At 36.9% G+C, this 20,197-nt stretch overlaps 1 protein-coding gene across 12 annotated transcripts in view; it reads left to right on the plus strand.

Moving 5' to 3' along the window:
* GCFC2 (GC-rich sequence DNA-binding factor 2) overlaps positions 1-20,197 on the plus strand; it is a 93,169-nt gene that overhangs the window by 39,757 nt on the left and 33,215 nt on the right. For 8 of the 12 annotated variants that reach the window (XR_011492149.1, XM_020910162.2, XM_020910167.2 and 5 more), the window contains exons 5-7: positions 5,704-5,819; positions 14,724-14,910; positions 19,723-19,846. Coding sequence is in view for 9 of the 12 variants with exons in the window: in XM_020910162.2 (XP_020765821.2) it covers positions 5,704-5,819; positions 14,724-14,910; positions 19,723-19,846 (427 nt within the window). In the remaining 3 variants the exon portion in view is untranslated. Of the gene's footprint in view, positions 1-5,703; positions 5,820-6,645; positions 7,961-14,723; positions 14,911-19,722; positions 19,847-20,197 lie in introns of those variants that run through there. The other 4 variants (XR_011492159.1, XR_011492158.1, XM_020910168.2 and 1 more) reach the window with 4 other exon arrangements.

Below are 20,197 nucleotides of genomic sequence, written 5' to 3' on the forward strand. Positions count from 1 at the left end.
GAGAAGACTCGTGAGAGTCCCTTGGACTACAAAGAGCTCAAACCAGTCAATCCTAAAAGAAATCAATCCTGAATATTCATTGGAAGGACTGATGCTGAATCTGAAGCTCCATTTCTTTGGCTCCCTGATATGAAGAGCTGGCTCATTGGAAAAGACTGTGATGTTGGGAAAGACTGAAGGCAAAAGAAGGGGGTGGCAGAGGGTAAGACAGTTAGATACTATCACCCACTCGATGGACATGAGTTTGAGCAAGCTCTGGCAGAGGAGCCTGGCATGCTGCAGTCCATGGGGTTACAAAGAGTTGGACACTGCTAGTGACTGAACAACAGCAGCATGCTGACTGGTGTGAGGCAGTACCTCCTTGTAGTTTTGACTTGTATTCTTATAATGGTTAGCAGTGCTGAGCATTTTTTCATGTGCCTGCTATCTGTGTGTCTTTTTAGAAAAATGTCTATGTAGATCTTCTGCCCATTTTTTGATTGGGTTGTTTTTGTTGTTATTGTTATTGAGTTGTATGAGCTGTTTGTATATTTTGGAATCTCCCTGTCAGTTGGATTATTTGCAAATATTGGGTTGTTCAAAAACTTTGTTCTGGTTTTTTCATATTTGGCCAACCCAATATTTTCTTCCACACCATAGGTTGTCTTCATTTTGTTTATGGTTTCCCTTGTTGTACAAAAGCTTATAAGCTTGATTGGGTGCTACATATTTATTTTTGCTTCTATTTCTAATTTGCTTTGACGTAAGAAAATATCTGTATAATTTATGTCAGACAATGTTTTGCCTATGTTCTCTTCCAAGAGTTTTCTGATGTCATGTTTTACATTTACATCTCTAAACCATTTAGAATTTATTTTTTGTGTATGGAGTAAGGGTATGTTCTTACTTTGTTAAATTACATGTGGCTGTCCAACTTTTCCAACACCACTTGTGGAATAAATTCTTTCCTCCATTGTTGCATTCTTGCCTCCTTTGTCGAAGACCAATTGGCCATAGTTGTGTGGATTTATTTCTTAGTTTTTTTAACATTGATCCACATGTCTGTTTTTGTGCCAGTATCACACTGTTTTAATTACTATAGTTTTATAGGATTGTCTGAAGTTTAGGAGGGTCATGCCTATAGCTTTGCTTGTTTTCCTTAGGATTGCTTTGGCAATTCTGTGGTTTCATATGGTTTATTTGTTCTAGTTTTGTGAAAAATGTTACAGGTAATTTGATAGGGATCACATTAAATGTATAGATTGCTTTGAGTAGTATGGACATTTTAACAACGTTAGTTCTTCCAACTCAACAGCATGGGATGTCTTCCATTTCTTTAAATCATCTTCACTTTCCTTTACTAATGTTTTGTAGTTCCCAGCACATAAGTCTTTTACCTCCTTGGTGAGGTTTATTTCTAAGTATTTTTTATGTGATTTTAAAAGGGATTATTTTTATTCTTTCTCTTTCTGATAGTTCCTTGTTAGTGTAAAAAAAAAATGCAACCAATTTCTGTGTGTTAATCTTGTATCCTAGCTAGTTCATGAATTTGTTTAGCAGTTCTGATAGTTTTTGTGTGGGTTGTTATGGTTTTCTATGTATCATGTTACATTTTCAAATGACAATTTTTCCTCTTCAGTTCCAGTCTAGATACCTTCTATTTCTTTTTTTGGTCTATTTGCTGTGGCTAGTACTTCCAGTACTGTGTTGAATAGAAGAGGTGAGAGTGGGCATCCTTGTCTTGATTTAGATTTTACCAGGAAAGCTTTCCATTTTTCACTGCTGAGTATTATGTTGGCTGTAGGTTTGTAGCTTTTATTACCTTGTAGTATGTTCCCTCTGTACCCAGTTTCTTAAGAGTTTGTATCATGAATGTTGAATTTTGTTAAATGCTTTTCCTACATCTATTGAGAAGATCATGTAATTTTGTCTTTTCTGTGTCAGATGTGGTTAATCACATTCATTGATTGTTTTATGCATGTTGAGCCATCACTGTGATCCTGGGATGAATCCAACTTGGTCATAGTTTATGATCTTTTCTATGTGTTGTTAGATTCAGGCTGCTAGTATTTTATTAGGACTTTTTGCATCTATATTCATCAAAGATACTGGCCTGTAATTTTCTTTTTTTATAGTATCTTTATCTGGTTTTGGCATCAGGGTAATAATGCCTTCATAGAATGTCCGTGGGAGTGCTCCCTCCTTTATAGTCTTTTGGAAGATTTTGAGAGGGATCAGTATGAATTCTTTTTTTGTATGTCTGATAGAATTTGCCTGGGGAGCTGTTAGGTCCTGGGCTTTTGTTTGTAGGGAGGTTTTGTTTTTTTTAATTGCACATTCTGTTTCACTTCAAGTGATTGGTCTTTTCAAAGTATGTTGTTTCTTCTTGATTCAATTCTGGTGACCTGTTATGTTTGTAGAAATTTGTTCATTTCTTCCAGGTTGTTCAGTTTGTCAGTATATAATTGTTCATAGTGTTTTCTTATAGTTTTTTTGTATTTCTGCAATATCAGTTGTGATTTCTCCTCTTTCATATCTCACTTTGCTTATGTAATTTCCTCTCTCTTTTCTTCTTGGTGAGACTGGCTAGAGGTTTGTCAATCTTATTTATTCTTTCAAAGAAACAGCCCTTGTTTTTATTGATTTCTATTATTTTTAGTCCCTACTTTATTTCCTCTCTGATCATTATTATTTTCTTCCTTCTTCTGATTTTGAGTTTTATTTTTTCTCCTTTTTCTAATTCTTGAGGAAGGCCTATATCACTATGAAGTGCCCTCTAAGAACTGCTTTTACTGCATCCTACAGATTATTATATGGTTATCTTTTCATTGTAATTTTTCTCAAGGTATTTTTTAATTTCTTCTTTGCTTTCATCATTGACCCATTGGGTTTTTTTTGTTTTTTGTTTTTGAGGCAAGTTCTTTAGGCTCCAGGTAATCAAGTTTTTTGTTTGTTTTGTCATTTCTATTTCTGTGGTTAATTTCAGTTTCATGCTGTTGTGGTCAGAAAAGCTGCTTCAAAAATTTCTGTACTCTTAAATTTGTTAAGGCTTCTTTTGTGCCCCAGTATGTGGTCAACCACAGAGAATGTTCCATGTGCACTTGAATGTATATTGGGTTTTTTTTTTTATATAATGTCCTGAAAATATCAGTTAAGTCTAAATGTTCTAGTGTATCATTTAGGATTTCTGTTGCCTTATTGATTTTCTGCCTAGAAGACCTGTCCATTGATATGAGTAGGTTATTAAAATCTCTTACTATTGTATTCCTGTCCATTTCTCCCTTTAGTCTGTATTTGTTCTGTGTAATCGGATGCTCCTATATTGGGTGCATATATGTTGAATGTAATATACTCTTCTTATGTTGATTCTTTCATTATATAGTGTCCTTTTTTATCTTTCTTTATGACCTTTGTTTTCAAGTCCATTACTGCTACCCATGCTTTCTTATTATCATTTCTGTTTGCATGAAATATCTTTATCCATCCGCTCACTTTCAGTCTGTGTGTTGTTCACCCTAAAGTGGGCCTCTTGTAGGTAGCATATTGTGGGCTCTTGTTTTTTAATCCAGTCTGCCACTCATTGTCTTCTGATTGCAGCATTTAGTCCATTGGCAGTTATGGTGATTATTAATAGATACATATTTATTGCCATTTTTATCCTTATTTTCCAGTTGATTTTTTATTTCTTCTTTATTATTTTTTTCCTTTTATGGTTTGATGATTTCTATTGTATTATGCTTGTGTTCTCTTCTTAATTGATTTTTGTGACTCTGTTGTATGTTTTAATTTGTGGTTTCACACTCAGTCATGTCTGACTCTTTGTGACCCATGGACTATACAGTCTGTGGAATTCTCCAGGCCAGAATACTGGACTGGGTAGCCTATCTCTTTTCCAGGGGATCTTCCCAACCCAGGGATCGAACCAAGGTCTCCCGCATTGCAGGCAGATTCTTTACCAGCTGAGCTACAAGGGAAGCCCAACTTGTGGTTACCCACACTGTTTTCAAGTATGTTAACCCATTACTATATCTACTTCCTTTAGGCTGATAGTCATATGTCCTCAAACACATTCTAAAATTTAAAAATCTATGTATTTTTACTTTCCAACTTGGCATTTTATGATTTTGATGTCCTCTTTTTACATCTTCATGTTTATGCTTTTGCTGTTCATTTTGTTTATCATTGCTTTCATAAAAAATGTCTGTGTGAAATTTAATTTAATATGTATACTGGCTCATTTAAGTGATTTCCATTCCATTTTGGATTTTCTCTTTTTTCTCTTTTCTATAGATTATTGCTTCTTTGCTAGGATAGATTAATATTGCTGTTATTCTTTTAGTTTTTTCTCTTCTGAGAAATTCTCTCTCTTTCTCCTATTCTCAGTGATAATCTTGATGTGTAGAGTATGCTATGTTGCATATTTTTTTCCTTTCTGGACTTTGAATATATTTTGCCACTCCCTTCTAGCCTGCAACATTTTCTATAGAGAAATCAGTTAATAGCCTTATGAGGGTTCCCTTGTAATTAACTCTTTGTTTTTCTCATGCAGCCTTTAGAATCCTATCTTTATCTTTAACTTTTGCCACTTTAATGGTAATATATCTTGGTGTATGTCTGCTTGAGTTCATCTAGTTTGAGACCATGTGCTTCTTATGGGCTTCCCAGGTGGCTCAGTGGGTAAAGAATCTGTCTGCAATGCAGGAGATGCAGGTTCGATCCCTGGGTTAGGAAGATTCCTTGGAGGAGGACATGGTGACCCACCCCAGTGTTCTTGCCTGGAGAATTCCATGGACAGAGGAGCCTGGCAGGCTACATTTTGTGGGGTTCCAAAGAGTTGGACATGACTGAAGTGACTACTGTGCTTCCTATACTTAGATATCTCTTTCCTTGTTTAAGTTTGGGAAGTTTTCAGCCATAATTTCTTGAAATGTATTTTCTATCCCCTTTTCACTTTCTTCCTTTTTCCAGTTATGCATAGATTGGCATTCTTTATATTATCCCATAATTCTCACATTGCTTTCATTTTTTTCATTTGGTTTTCTGTCTGCTGCTCTGATTGGGTGATTTCCATTATTCCATCTTCCAGAACACTTATGTGTTCTGCATTATTCATTTTCTATTTATATTGCCTTTAGCTCAGCTTTCATCTTGGCAAGTGAGTTTTCTAATTTTTCTCGGCTCCTCTTTCTAGTTTCTAGTTCCTTTTTAGAGTAGTCTGTATTTAATACAGACTTTCTTCATTCCTTTCTTAATTCCTTCAGTATTTACATTATCTCCTTTTTGAAATCAGTGTTTATTAGACTGGAGAGGTCTGTTTCAGTGATTGTTCTTTTAAGGCAATTCTCTTGATCTTTTAATTGAGAGTCGTTCTTCTGTGTCTTCATTTTACTTATATTTCTATTTTGCCATCTTGATTGAAGCCTCTGGTATTTGTTTTTTTGAGAGTATATTAGATCATAAATAGAACTAGCTTTAAAAACAATGAAAACCAAGCTTTTGTGGAAAATGAGATTTTGTATTTTACCTCTTGCATGTAAGTTTAAAGTTCTAAATTTTAAAACTGTGTGATAATTTAAAAAACATTTTATTACAACCATAAAAAATGTCAGAGGCATGGAATTTTAAGCTGGTGAGACCTTAGTGTATCCAGTCTGCTTTCCCGGTATTAATATTTGGAGGACTAATGAATGTTGAAAACAACACAAATTTTCATATTATTTTTAGGGACAAGACATAGATCTTTCTTATAGCCGTGAATCTCAAACAGTGAAGAAGTTTGATGCTTCCGTTTCATTTCCACCAGTAAGTTTAGAAATTATAAAGAAGCAACTAAATACTAGGTAAGTAATATTAATTTCAAAATTTACAGTTGTTATAGACATTTAGTAGTGAAAAAATTAGCACTATAATATTTTTAATTGAGACGTCCCTTGATGGTCCAGTGGTTAAAAATCTGCCTTGCAGTACAGGGGACTTGGGTTCAGTCCCTGGTCAGGGAACTAAGATCCCACATGCAGGGCAACTACTGAGCCTGTGAGCCACAGCTAAGACCTGACACAGCCATAAATATAAGTATATATTTTATTAATTATTAAATGATAATATTAAAGGGTTACAGGAAAAATTAGCATCACCTGTGTTACTACACTAACATAACTGATCCTGTTTTGTATGTCTTTCAGTGTTTATAATAGATATATCATGTAGTTAAAATCAATAAATAATATCAACTCCTGCTTTTTTTAACTTACTATTTTTAATCTGCATTTATCTACATTGTTAAATAGCCCTCAAATTTTAAAAAATCGTATGCTGGAAGTTATGGCAGCAAGATGGCAGAATTAGAAGCCCCAGACCTCGTTGCCCCACAGAGATATCAACTGAACAACAGCATACTATCCAAAAAGCGTTTATGAGTACCCCAGAAATCAGGAAGTTGTGGTATCCCAGGGAAGCTCAAAGCCCAGATTAGCCACATTGTAATGGGTGAGGAAAGCCATTTCATTCCAACTGTATCTAGCCACTCTAGCAAGTCAGCACCGCTTTCAATGGAGAGAAAAAAACCTGACTCCTAGCTTTTCCTTCGGAAGGGAAAGAGCAGAGCATATATTCTATATTCTAGAGGTACTGCCCAAAGGATTTGTCTCTCTCTCTTACCTCTCTCAGAGCACTGTTGGAGAACCATCATACATTACATTCCTGAGGGCCACAGAGGACAAGAACGAGCTAAGCAGCCTGTTGCAGAGCCAGAAAGCTTTCAGTACTACAAACACCAGGGGGACCAAGAGACCATAAAATCCTGGAAAACCCACAAATGTCTCTAATTGGGAAATCTCTAGAAACCCTGAGGAGAATCATCCCCCATGAAAGGTTTGAGAAGACAGTCTTCCCCATACTACACCACTGGGAGTCCTTATCCAGACTAATTGAAATGCACTTAAGGGATACAGCTTCAAATAGAGGAGAAACTGCCCTTACGTGCATTTTCAAATACAAAAAGTACAACATAAAGATAACCAGACATGTGAAGAAGCAAGGAAACCTGACCCAGTTAGAGGATCAAAATTAATTTCCAGAACCAAAAGAAACAGAGGCCTATGAATTACCTGACAGAGAATTCAGAATGATCCTCTTAAAGAAGCTTAATATGCCATAAGAGAGCACAGACAACTAAAGAAATCAGGGAGATGATACATGAACAAGGTTGGAATAACAACAGAGATGGAAACTGTAAAAGAACCAGAGGTTCTGGAGCTGAAAATACAATAACTGAACTGAAAAATTTACTAAAGGGGATCCAAAGCAGACTCTATCAAGCAGAAGAAACAAGCGATGACCTCAAAGAATAGTCATTTGAAATTACCAAGTTAGAGTAACAAAAAGGAAAAAAGAATGAAGAAAAGTGAAAAAAAAAACATAAGGGATTTACACGACGCTATCGAGCAGAATATCATATACTTTATGGGAATCCAAGAAGGAGAAGAGAGCAGAATGGGACAGAGAGCTTATCTGAAGATATAATGACCAAAGACTTACCAGCCTGAAGAAGGAAATGGGCGTTCAATTTCAAAAGCTAAAGGACTCCAACAAGGATTAACCCAAGGAGGCTTACACTGAGACAGACTTTCTAGATACAAAGAAAGAATTAAGTGACAAAACAAAAGAACCTTGTCATGTCCAAGGAGTCCCATAACATTACCAGGAGGCGTCTCAACAAAGGTCTTCTCTGTTAACAGACCAGAAGAGAGTAGGAAGATATATCCAAAGTACTGAAAGAAGGAAACTGCCAACAGAGATTACTGTATCTAGCAAAACTGTCCTTCATGAAGGAGAAATAAAGACCTCAGATAAACAAAGCTGAGGGAGTTCATCACCACTAAACCTGCCTTACAAAAATTGAGGAAAGATATCCTTCAAGTTGAATGAAAGGACACTGTACAGTAGCATGAGGCATATAAAAATACAGAGTTCTCTGGTAAAGGTAAATGTATGATGTGTAGTGCAGAATCCTGTAATACTGTAAGAGTGGTATGACAATCACTTTCAATTCAGAAATTGAATTTAGAAGGTAAAAACACAAAAATAATTATGATATTATGTTAATGCATATAAAAATTTTAATGTAATTTGTGGTATCAATAACAGGAGGTGGCAGGGGAGATGTAAAGGAATAAAGTTTTCATATGAGATTGAAGTTGTTTTCAGTTTAAAAGAGATTACTGGAATTGCAATATTTTTTGTAAACCCCATGGTAAGCATAAAAGAAATACCTATAGAAGATATGCAGTGGAAAATGGAAATGACCCAGAACACATCCCTAAAAAAATAAAATAACAAAGCCCAAGGCAACAAGAGAGGAAGAGGGACAAAATAACTATAAGACAAAAAGCAATTTTAAAATGGTAATCATAAGTCCTTCCATATCAGTAATTACTTTAAATATAAATGGATTAAATTCTAGAATCAAAAGATGTACAGTGGCTGAATGGGTTGAAAAGAAAAGCAAGATCCAGTAATTCCCTGGCAGTCTAGTGGTTAGGGCTCAGGTTCAGTCCTTGGTCAGGAAATTAATATCCCACAAGCCACCCAAGCCAAAAAAAAAAAAAAAAAAAGGCAAGATAAAACTGTATACCATGTGCAAGAGTCTCACTTAGACTTAAGGATGTATATGGAATGAAAGTGAACGTCTTGCAGAAAGATTCCATGCAAACAGTAAACAAAAGAGAGCAGGAGTGGCATTACTTAGAGAAAAGGATTTTAAGTTAAAAACTACAAGAGACTATGAAAGCCATTGTATAATATAAAAGGATCAATTCATTGGGACAGTATAGCAGTTATATACATATATAGGTGTGAGATGGCCTCACTGCCTAATTCTGCCAAACATTTAATAATGAATTAACACCGTTCCTTCTCAAACTCTTCCAAAAAACTGAAGAGGAGATAACATTCCCAAGCTCATTCTCTGAGGTCAGCATTACCCTGATCCCCAAAATCCCAAAGATAGTGTAAGAAAAGGAAATTAGTAAACCAGTATCCTTGATGAGTATTGATGTAAAAATCCACAATGAAATACTTGCAAATGTAAGTTAAAAGGATTATATGCCATGACCAAGTGAGATTTATTCCTGGAATTATTAGGGTGTTTCATAAGAAAATCAGTGTGATACACTATATAAACAGAATGAATGGTGAAAACCACACAATCATTTCAGCTGGTACAGGAAAAGCCTTTGATGATGTTAAGCATGCTTTTGTGAGAAATTGTTACTACTTCAACATAATAAAGACCATATAGGAGTAATGGACAGCTAATATCATATTTAGTCATGGAAAACTGAAAGCTTTCCCTGTAGGGTCAGGAACAAGGCAAGGATGTCTGTTCTTGTCTGTTGTATTCAACAAGGTATTGAAAGCCCTAGCCAGAGAATTCAGGTGAGAATAAAAATAAAAAGACATCAAAATAGGAGAGCAAGAAGTAAAATTATCTCTGTTCACAGTTGACGTGATCTTACACATGGGAAAACCTGAAGACTGCATTTAACACAAAGAAACAAACACAAACCCTGCTAGAGCTAATAAATCTAGCAAAATTGCAGGATGAAATCAGTTGTTTCTGTGCACTAACAATGAAAAATCCAAAAATATATATTTAGAAAACATTTACAATAGCATCAAAAAGAATATAACTTAGGAATTAGTCAAGGGGTGAAAGTTTTATTAACCAGAAATTACAAAATATTGCTGAAAGAAATTGAAGACATAAATTAATGGAAAGATATCCATGACCATGGTTTAGAAATTTTAATATAGTTAAAATGTCCATATTACCCAAAGCAATCTATAGATGTAATGCATTCTCTATCAAAATCCCAATGGCATTTTTTGCAGAAATAAGGAAAAAAAATCCTAAAATACATTCAGTTCAGTTCAGCTGCTCAGTCATGTGCAACTCTTTGCAACCCCATCGTCTGCAGCACTCCAGTCTTCCCTGTCCATTACTAACTCCCAGAGCCTACTCAAACTCATGTCCATTGAGTCTGTGATGCCATCCAACCATCTCATCCTCTGTCGTCCCCTTCTCCTCCTGCCTTCAGTCTTTCTCAGCATCAGGGTCTTTTCCTATGAGTTGGTTCTTTGAATGAGGTGGCCAGAGTATTAGAGTTTCAGCTTCAGCATCAGTCCTTCCAGAGAGTATTCAGGACTGATTTTCTTTAGGATGGACTGGTTGGATCTCCTTGCAGTCCTAGGGACTCTCAAGAGTCTTCTCCAACACCAATATATATGGAATCTCAAAGGACCCAAGAAAGAAAAAACACAAGCAATAAAAGCAAAAATAGACAGTTGGAACTATATGAAACTAGTTTCTGCACAGCATGGAAATAATAAACAGAGTGAAAAGGCAGCCAACAGAATAAGAGAATATATTTGCAAACCGTATATATGATAAGTGGTTAATACCCAAAATATGTAAGTAGCTCATATAATTCAGCAACAAACTACCCAGAAGAAAGATGGTCAAAGGATTGGAATAAACCTTTCTCGAAGACATACAAGTGGTGAAGGAACATGAAGAGATGCTCAACATCACTAATAATTAGAGAATTACAGAACATAACCTCACTCTAGGGATCTTCTCAACCCAAGGACTGAACCCACATCTCCTGCAGTTCCTTTATTGGCAGGTGGATTTGTTACTGCTTGAGCCACTTGGGAAGCTCTGTATGATGTGTTGCAGTGGTGAGGAATCCACATTCCAGTTCAGGAGGTGCAAGAGACCCCAGTTCAATCCCTGGGTCAGGAAGATCTCCTAGAGTAGGAAATGGCAACCCACACAAGTATTCTTGCCTAGAAAATTCCATGGACATAGGGGCCTGGCGGGCTATAGTCAGTGGGTTCACAAAGAGTCAGACAGGACTCAGCAACTAAGCGCACAAGCAAAGTAGTCAGACTCTTAGAAACTAAAAGTAGAATGGTGGTTGCCCCGTGTGGAGGGGAGTCGAATGGAAAGTTGTTGATCAGTGAGTATAGAGTTTCAGTTCTGCAAGATGAAAAGGTTCTAAAGATCTGTTATACAGCTGTGTGCCTATAGTTAATACTACTGTAATGTACTTTAAAAAATGGTTAAGATTGTAAGTTATGTGCTTTTTACTACAGTAAAAAATTATAAGCATATAGTGATGTTTTGTTTATCCATATAGTTGGTATATTGCATTTCTATGTTAGACGTTTTGGTTTCTAAATTTGTCTATTATAAATAATGCTACAGATAATGAACATTTTGTTCAAGGTTCTTGGTACAAATACATTTCTAAAGCATAGCTAACCATTATCTATTGCTATAAATAGTAATTTCTTGGAGTTCCCAGGTGGTCCAGTGGTTAAAAGTACACCTTGCCAATGTAGGGGACACAGATTCAATCCCTGGTCTGGGAAGATTACACATGTCATAGGGCAGCTAAGCCTGATTTGCCAGGCTTCTCTGTCCATGGGATTTGCAAGGCAAGAATACTGGAATGCACTGCCATTTCCATCTCCAGGGGATCTTGCCTGGAGATCGAACCTATGTCTCCTGTATCGGCAGGCAGATACTGTACCACTGAGCCACCAGGGAAGCCCATAAGGAGATTGGCAAAAGTTTAATTTTTTCAATTGTTTGATTCAGGTCCAAATACTACAAATTTATTTCATTGGTAGTTAATTCTCTAATTCTGATGTAATCACAGTGTCAAAATAGGTCACAAAACAAAAAATTCATACCAAATCATAGCATGCTCAAATGGCTTTAATACCAGCTCCTGGGTTGGGAAGATCCCCTGGAGAAGGCAGTGGCTACCCACTCCAGTATTCTTGCTTAGAGAATTCCATGGACAGAGGCCACAGTCCATGGGGTCCCAAAGAGTCGGACACGACTGAGTGACTAACACTAACTGATACCTATATTCTAAGGAAGACCACAGACTGATCTAACAGTAATTCCACATGGACTCTTAGGTTTCAAATATAAGACCACTGAAGCATCAGAAATGACAAAAACCCTTCTTTTTTTTTTATATTTTTTTTATTTTTATTAGTTGGAGGCTAATTACTTTACATCATTACAGTAGTTTTTGTTATACATTGAAATGAATTAGCCATGGATTTACATGTATTCCCCATCCCAGTCCCCCCTCCCACCTCCCTCTCCACCCGATCCCTCTGGGTCTTCCCAGTGCACCAGGCCCGAGCACTTGTCTCATGTACCCAACCTGGGCTGACAAAAACCCTTCTTAAGGATATGATTAAGGTTGAATGTTCAAACTACCACCAAACTGCACTCATCTCACACGCAAGCAAAGTAATGGTCAATATTCTCCAAGTGAGGCTTCAACAATACATGAACTGAGAACTCCCAAATGTTCAAGTTGGATTTAGAAAAGGCAGAGGAATCAGAGATCAAATTGCCAACATCCACTGGGTCATAGAAAAAGCAAGAGAGTTCCAGAAAACTATCTACTTCTGCTTCATTGACTACAGTAAAGCCTTTGACTGTGTGGATCACAACAAACTTGAAAATTCGTTAACAGATGGGATTACCAGACCACCTGATCTGCTTCCTGAGAAATCTGTATGCAAGTGAAGAAGCAACAGTTAGAACTGGACATGGAACAACAGACTGGTTCTGAGTTGGGAAAGGAGTACATCAAGGCTGTATATTGTCACCCTGTTTATTTAATTTATATGCAGAGCACATCATGCAAAATGCTGTACTGGATGAAACACAAGCTAGAATTAGAATTGCCGGGAGAAATATCAATAACCTCTGATAGGCAGATGACACCACCCTTATGGCAGAAAGTGAAGAGGAACTAAAGAGCCTCTTGATGAAAGTGAAAGAGGAGAGTGAAAAATCTGGCTTAAAACTCAACATTCAAAAAATGAAGATCATGACATCTGGTCCCATCTCTTCATGGCAAATAGATGGGGAAACAATGGAAACAGTGAGAGACTTTATTTTCTTGGGCTCCAAAATCACTGCAGATGGTGACTGCAGCCATGAAAATAAAAGACATTTGCACCTTGGAAGAAAAGCTATGACCAACCTAGACAGCATATTAAAAAGCAGAGACATTACTTTGCCAACCAGGGTCCATCTAGTCAAAGCTATGGTTTTTCCAGTAGTCATGTGTGAATGTGAGAATTGGACCATAGAGAAGGCTGAGCACTGAAGAATTGATTGCTTTTGAACTGTGATGTTGGAGAAGACTCTTGAGAGTCCCTTGGACTGCACGGAGATCAAACCAATCAATCCTAAAGGAAATCAATCCTGAATATTCATTGGAAGGTCTGATGTTGAAGCTGAAGCTGCAATACTTTGGCTACCTGATGCAAAGATCCAAATCATTGGAAAAGACCCTGATGCTGGGTAAGATTGAAGGCAGGAGAAGGGGACGACAGAGGATAAGATGGTTGGATGGCATCACCAGTTCAATAGACGTGAGTTTGAACAAGATCCAGGAGATGGTGAAGGCCAGGAAAGTCTGGAGTGCTGCAGTCCATGGGGTTGCAAAGAGTCGGACATGGCTGAGCGACTGAACAACAATAACAACAAGGACCTTATTAAGACATCACTTGTGAAGCTGTGCTGGAAAACTCACCTGAAATGGGACAAGGTCTCCGCCTTGCCTGGAAGCTCCCTTACATCTCTTCAAAGCAGGAGACCCGATGCTCCTGAAAGTGTGAAAAAGAGCAGTGTCCTGAGCAGCAGCTTGAAGAGAAATGGAAAGAATTCAGTGGTCCTCAAGATTGAGGAGTATCAAAGAAAAGGAGGTGTTGAGCCTAGCAGGGCCCTGTCGAGCTCCTAGGTATTGAGGCCTTTTTTTTGGTCCCTCATTTATTATAGGCTAGACTCTAGCTTCCATGACCTTCTCTCAGTTCCAAATGGCAGAACAGTTGCTAAACAAAGGAGGAACAGCAATGAAACCACACGAGGCAAGATTAAAGGTCCAGAGAAGCTTGTCAAGATTAGGAGACTGGACCAACTAAGATCCTGCACTCACATAGCTTTGTCTAATCAAGCCTAGGTTGTGTGCAGCTCCCTTACATCTCTTCAAGGCAGGAGACCCGAAGTGTGAAAAAAGAGCGATGTCCCGAACAACAGCTTGAAGAGAAATGGAAGGCAGTGAAACCACCTGAGGAAAGATTAAAGGTCCAGAGATGCTCATCAAGATTGGAAGACTGGACCACCTCAGACCCCACACATACCCCACCCTTTGAAACATTGCAAAAGAAAGACTGTTACTGCCTATATAAAGTAAGTACACATATGGAGGAGGGCATGGCATCCCACTCCAGTACTGTTGCCTGGAGAATCTCAGGGACAGAGGAGCCTGGCGGGCTACAGTCCACAGGGTCACAGAATTGGACATGACTGAAGAGACTTGGCACGATTATTCTAGAAGGTCACCTAGTTTACACATTCTGGTCGAGCCACACTACTTTCTCCTCTAAGACTACCCTGGGATTAGCTGTAGCACCTAAAAATCTCTCCGTGTCCTATGCTACCTTTCCCTTTGAAGCCTCTCTTATCGTGGAGTTTTCCTTTGCTCCACACATGTTATGAACCCAGGTTTGTATGATTGTCAGTTTCCTTGGTGGTCTTTATAAGGTAGCTCTGAAAAAATTTTCATTAGACTACTACTTACTATAATAGAAATAAATTTGTAATATAAAGCAATTTTTATGTTTATTTTCTATTTATTTAGATTAACATTACTACAGGATACTCACCGCTCACATCTAAGAGAATATGAAAAATACATACAAGATATCAAGAGCTCAAAGACTACCATCCAGAACCTAGAGAATTCATCAAATCAAGCTCTAAGTTTTAAATTCTATAAAAGCATGAAAATTTATGTGGAAAATTTAATTGACTGTCTTAATGAAAAGGTATGTGTCTATAAATATTGAATCATTTCCTTTTTATAGATAAATTCCCTTACCATGTGATTTTTTTTTTTTTTTTTTTTAGTTTAAATCCCATAACTAGGTACTTCATCTAGGATTCTTCCTACCTATTTTTGACATACTGGAATATTAAGTATTCCCTTAATATTGGACAGTTAAGTGTTTTTTGTAATCGTTTTGCAACATGTAAATAGCAATATTTACATGCAAATAGAAGAAATATGGACAGAGGTTTGTGACATTGTACAGGAGGCAGTGATCAAGACCATCCCCAAGAAAAAGAAATGCAAAAAGTCAAAATGGTTGTCTGAAGAGGCCTTACAAATAGCTGGGAAAAGAAGAAAAACTAAAGGCAAAGGAGAAAAGGAAAGATATACCCATCTGGATGCAGAGTTTCAAAGAATAGCAGGGAGAGATAAGAAAGCCTTCTTCAGTGATCAGTGCAAAGAAATAGAGGAAAACAATAGAATGAGAAAGACTAGAAATCGCTTCAAGAAAATTAGATACCAAAGGAACATTTCATGCAAAGATGGGCACAATAAAGGACAGAAACGATATGGACCTAACAGAAGCAGAAGATATTAAGAAGAGGTGTCAAGAATACACAGAAGAACTATACAAAAAAGATCTTAATGACCCAGATAACCACAGTGGTGTGATCACTCACCTAGAGCCAGACACCCTGGAATGAGAAGTCAAGTGGGCCTTAGGAAGCATCACTGTGAACAAAGCTAGTGGAGGTGATGGAATTCCAGCTAAGCTATTTCAGATCCTGAAAGATGATGCTGTGAAACTGTTGCACTGAATATGCCAGCAAATTTGGAAAACTCAGCATGGGCACAGGACTGGAAAAGGTCAGTTTTCATTCCAATCCCAAAGAAAGGCAATGCCAAAGAATGTTCAAACTACTGCACAATTGCACTCATCTCACATGCTATTAAAGTAATGCTCAATGTTCTCCAAGCAAGGCCTCAACAGTACATGAACCAAGAACTTCCAGCTGTTCAAGCTGGATTTAGAAAAGGCAGAGGAAGCAGAGATCAAATTGCCAACATCCACTGGATCATAGAAAAAGCAAGAGAGTTCCAGAAAAACATCTATCTGTGCTTCATTGTCTACACTAAAGCCTTTGACCATGTGCATCACAACATACTGTGGAAAATTCTTCAAGAGATGGGAATACCAGACCACCATACCTGCCTCCTGAGAAATCTGTATGCAGGTCAAGGAGCAACAATTAGAACTGAACATGCAACAACAGACTGGTTCCAAATTGGGAAAGGAGTACATCAAGGTTGTGTATTATCACCCTGTTTATTTAAATTATATGTAGAGTATATCATGCAAAATGCCAGGCTGAATGAAACACAAGCTGGAGTCAAGATTGCCGGGAGAAATATCAATAACCTCATATACGCAGATGATATTACCCTTATGGCAGAAAGAGGAACTAAAGAGCCTCTTGATGAAAGTGAAAGGAGAGTGAAAAATCTGGCTTAAAACTCAACATTCAAAATATGAAGATCATGGTATCCGGTCCTATCACTTCATGGCAAATAGATGGGGAAACAATGGAAATAGTGATAGACTTTATTTTCCTGGGTTTAGAAATCACTGCAGATGGTGACCACAGCCATGAATTTAAAAGACACTTGCTCCTTGGAAGAAAAGCTATGACAAACTAGACAGCATATCAAAAAGCAGAGACATTACTTTGCTGACAAAGGACCGTCTAGTCAAAGCTGTGGTTTTTCCAGTAGTCATGTATGGATGTGAGAGTTGGACCATAAAGAAAACTGAGTGGCAAAGAATTGATGCTTTTTAATTGCATTGGAGAAGACTCTTGAGAGTCCCTTGGGCTGCAAGGAGATCAAACCAGTCAGTCCTAGAGGAAATTAGTCCTGAATATTCACTGGAAGGACTGATGATGAAGCTGAAGCTCCAATGCTTTGACCACCTGATGCAAAGAGCTTACTCATTAGAAAAGACCCTGATGTTGGATAAGATTGAAAGCAGGAGGAGATGGGGATGACAGAGGATGAGATGGTTGTATGGCCTCACCGACTCTATGGACAAGAGTTTGAGCAAGCTCCGGGAGGTGGTGATGTACAGGGAAGCCTGGCAGGCTGCAGTCCATGGGGTCAAAGAGTCAGACACGACTCAGCAACTGAACTGAACTGACTGAAATAGCAATATAAATTCTAAAAATTCTGTCTGTTTAAGAAAAGTCCTAGAAGTTGAATTACTAAGTCAAAGTGTCTAAATACATTAAGGCTTATGAAACATTGCTAAATTATCCTTCAGAAAAATTCTATCAGTTTCTAGTGTATTTAGTTTTTACATATTTATTTTGATCTCACAAGTCATTTGTTTTCTTAACACATATAGTTTTCTTCTAGTGAATTATTTGTGTCCTTTGCCCTGCTATCTTCTTGTTCATACGATGGGTTTGTTTTTGTGGGTTTTTTCCCTTTTTCCCAGTATATGATGAACAACTTTCTATTGCTTAAAAATTTTAGTGCTTTGTCCTATTTGATGTAGGTAAACATTCCAATCTGTTTTGTCTTTTAATTTTGTTGAGGTGGTTTTTTGATATTTGTTCTTGTTTAGTCACTAAGTTGTGTCCAACTCTTTTTTGACCCCATGAACTGTAGCCTGCCAGGCTTCTTTGTCCATGGGATTTCCTAGGCAAGAATACTGGAGTGGCCTGCCGTTTCATTTTCCAGGGTATCTTCTTGACTCAGGGATCAAACCCACATCTCCTGCCTGGCTGGCAGATTCTTACTGCTGTGCTACCCAGGAAGTCCTTTTTTCGATATTAGGTGTGCTTTTTTGTTTTTTTCTTTTCAATTTTTAATTGAAGTATAGTTGATTTACAATGTTGTGTTAGTTCCTGGTGTATAGCAAAGTGATTCAGTTATATATATGTATGTTCTTTTCATATTCTATTCCATCATGGTTTATTTCAGGATATTTAATATAGTTCCCTGTGGTGTACAGTAGGATCTGGTTGCTTATTTTGTATATAGTAGTTTGTATCTGCTAATCCCAGACTCCTGGTTTATTCCTCCCCATAGATTCATTTTTATCATATTTTATATTCCACAGATAAGTAATATCATAATATATTTGTCTTTCTCTTTCTGACTTACTTCACTGAGTATTATTGTCTCTAGGTGTATCCCTCCTGCTGCAAATGGCTTTATTCTTTTTTATGGCTGGGTTGTATTCCAGTGTGTGTGTGTGTGTGTGTGTGTGTGTGTGGGTGTGTGTGTGTGTACATATATACACCACATCATCCTTTTCCGCATTATTCTTTTTTATGACTGGGTTGTATTCCAGTGTGTGTGTGTGTGTGTGTGTGTGTGTGTGTGTGTGTATGTGTGTGTACATATATACACCACATCATCCTTATCCGTATTATTCTTTTTTATGGCTGGGTTGTATTCCTGTGTGTGTGTGTGTGTGTGTGTGTGTGTGTACATATATACACCACATCATCCTTATTCGCATTATTCTTTTTTATGGCTGGGTTGTATTCCAGTGTGTGTGTGTGTGTGTACATATATACACCACATCATCCTTATCCAGGCATCTTTCAGGGACATTTAGGTTGCTTCCATGTCTTGGCTCTTGTAAATAATTTTGCTGTGAACATTGGGATGCATGTATCTGTTTGAGTTAGAGTTTTCTCCAGATATATGCCCAAGAGTGTAGGATCATATGGCAACTCTAGTTTTTTAAGGAACCAGCATATTGTTTTTCATAGTAGCTGTACCAGTTTGTCTATCCAGCAACAGTGTAGGAGGGTTCGCTTTTCTCCACAGCCTCTCCAGTATTTGTTACATGTAGACTTTTGTTGTTGACCTTCCTAACAAGTGTGATATGATACCTCATTGTAGTTTTGATACACATTTCTCTCTTAGCAATGACATCAGATGTCTTTAAATTTTTATGTTAATCAGATTTATGAATCATTCTTTTCCATTATAATTCCTATTTTTGTTTTATACATACTAAGTCCTTAAATTGGGATCTTGAGTTGTCCTTTCCTTAAAGTAGACTAATTACTTTAAAAATACACTCTACTTTCTTTATTACTTTTAAAAGATTACCAAATAAGTTTCTCCCCTATTGTTTTAAGTCAGCTACCTTTAACACCATTTGGTAGCTACTTTTCTGAAATATTTATTACAGTGTGACCTTCTTTTCATCCTTGAAGAATTACACTGTCAAAAGCTTGAATCCATAGCATTAGCTATAGAACATGATTGAAGTGGGGGGAATTGTTGCCCAAGAAATATATAATATGAATGCCAGTTTTAACTAATCACTCAATTCTGCTTCACAGCTTGCTTTCTTGTCTGTTTCGGTGTCTTCTGTCCTCTATTTTTTTCAAATTTTACCAGTTTCTTCAGATGTTCCCCTACAGTCTGACATGCTCAGCCTGTGAAAAATAGCTGCAGTCATAATTTCCTTCTTCTCTTCTATCTCAAAAAAGAATCTTTCTTATCTATTCACTTTTGTCCATGTTCCTGACTCCAGCCAAGTTAGGTTTTATTATTTATGATATTTATAGCTGTTTTGGTACAATAAGTTTATTTTCTAGTTTTATTAGTATTATAAGTATTGGAAGCTACGTCTGTTCCTCACAATGTTCATTTAATTGAGATGTGATAGTGTTAAAAATGTTTCTGTTATAGGAAATTTGAGCATATAACGTGCTTATATATAATTATTTTTTATAATCATTTAATGAACACCCACAAAATGTTACTTATGTATGTATTTCAGATTATCAACATCCAAGAAATAGAATCAGCCATGCATGCACTCCTTTTAAAACAAGCCATGATCTTTATGAAACGCAGGCAAGATGAATTAAAACATGAATCAGCATATTTACAACAGTTATCATGTTAGTGTTTTTCATGTTCAATGTGATTTTTTTGTTCATTAAGCTAAATTGTAGCTAAAAGTTAAAAATATTTTTATTTCTGTATAAAAAATGTTTATTGTGTATTTTCCCACTGACCTCTTTTCACCTACCCTCTTCTAAAATTCCCAAACCATTTTAAAATCTCGGCTTCAAAATGTCTTAAATTAAGTCCAAATCTAAAAAAATAAAAATTATGACTTCTAATCACTTAGTGTTTGAAAGAAAATATTTATATGACCATTTAATGATTATTTTGAGATGACTTGACATAAGCATATAGACTGTGTCAGAAGTCCAACTTTATAAATTTTCTATAGATTAATTGTGGAA

This window comes from Odocoileus virginianus, chromosome 2, assembly GCF_023699985.2.
Source record: "Odocoileus virginianus isolate 20LAN1187 ecotype Illinois chromosome 2, Ovbor_1.2, whole genome shotgun sequence".
Classification (NCBI taxonomy): domain Eukaryota; kingdom Metazoa; phylum Chordata; class Mammalia; order Artiodactyla; family Cervidae; genus Odocoileus; species Odocoileus virginianus.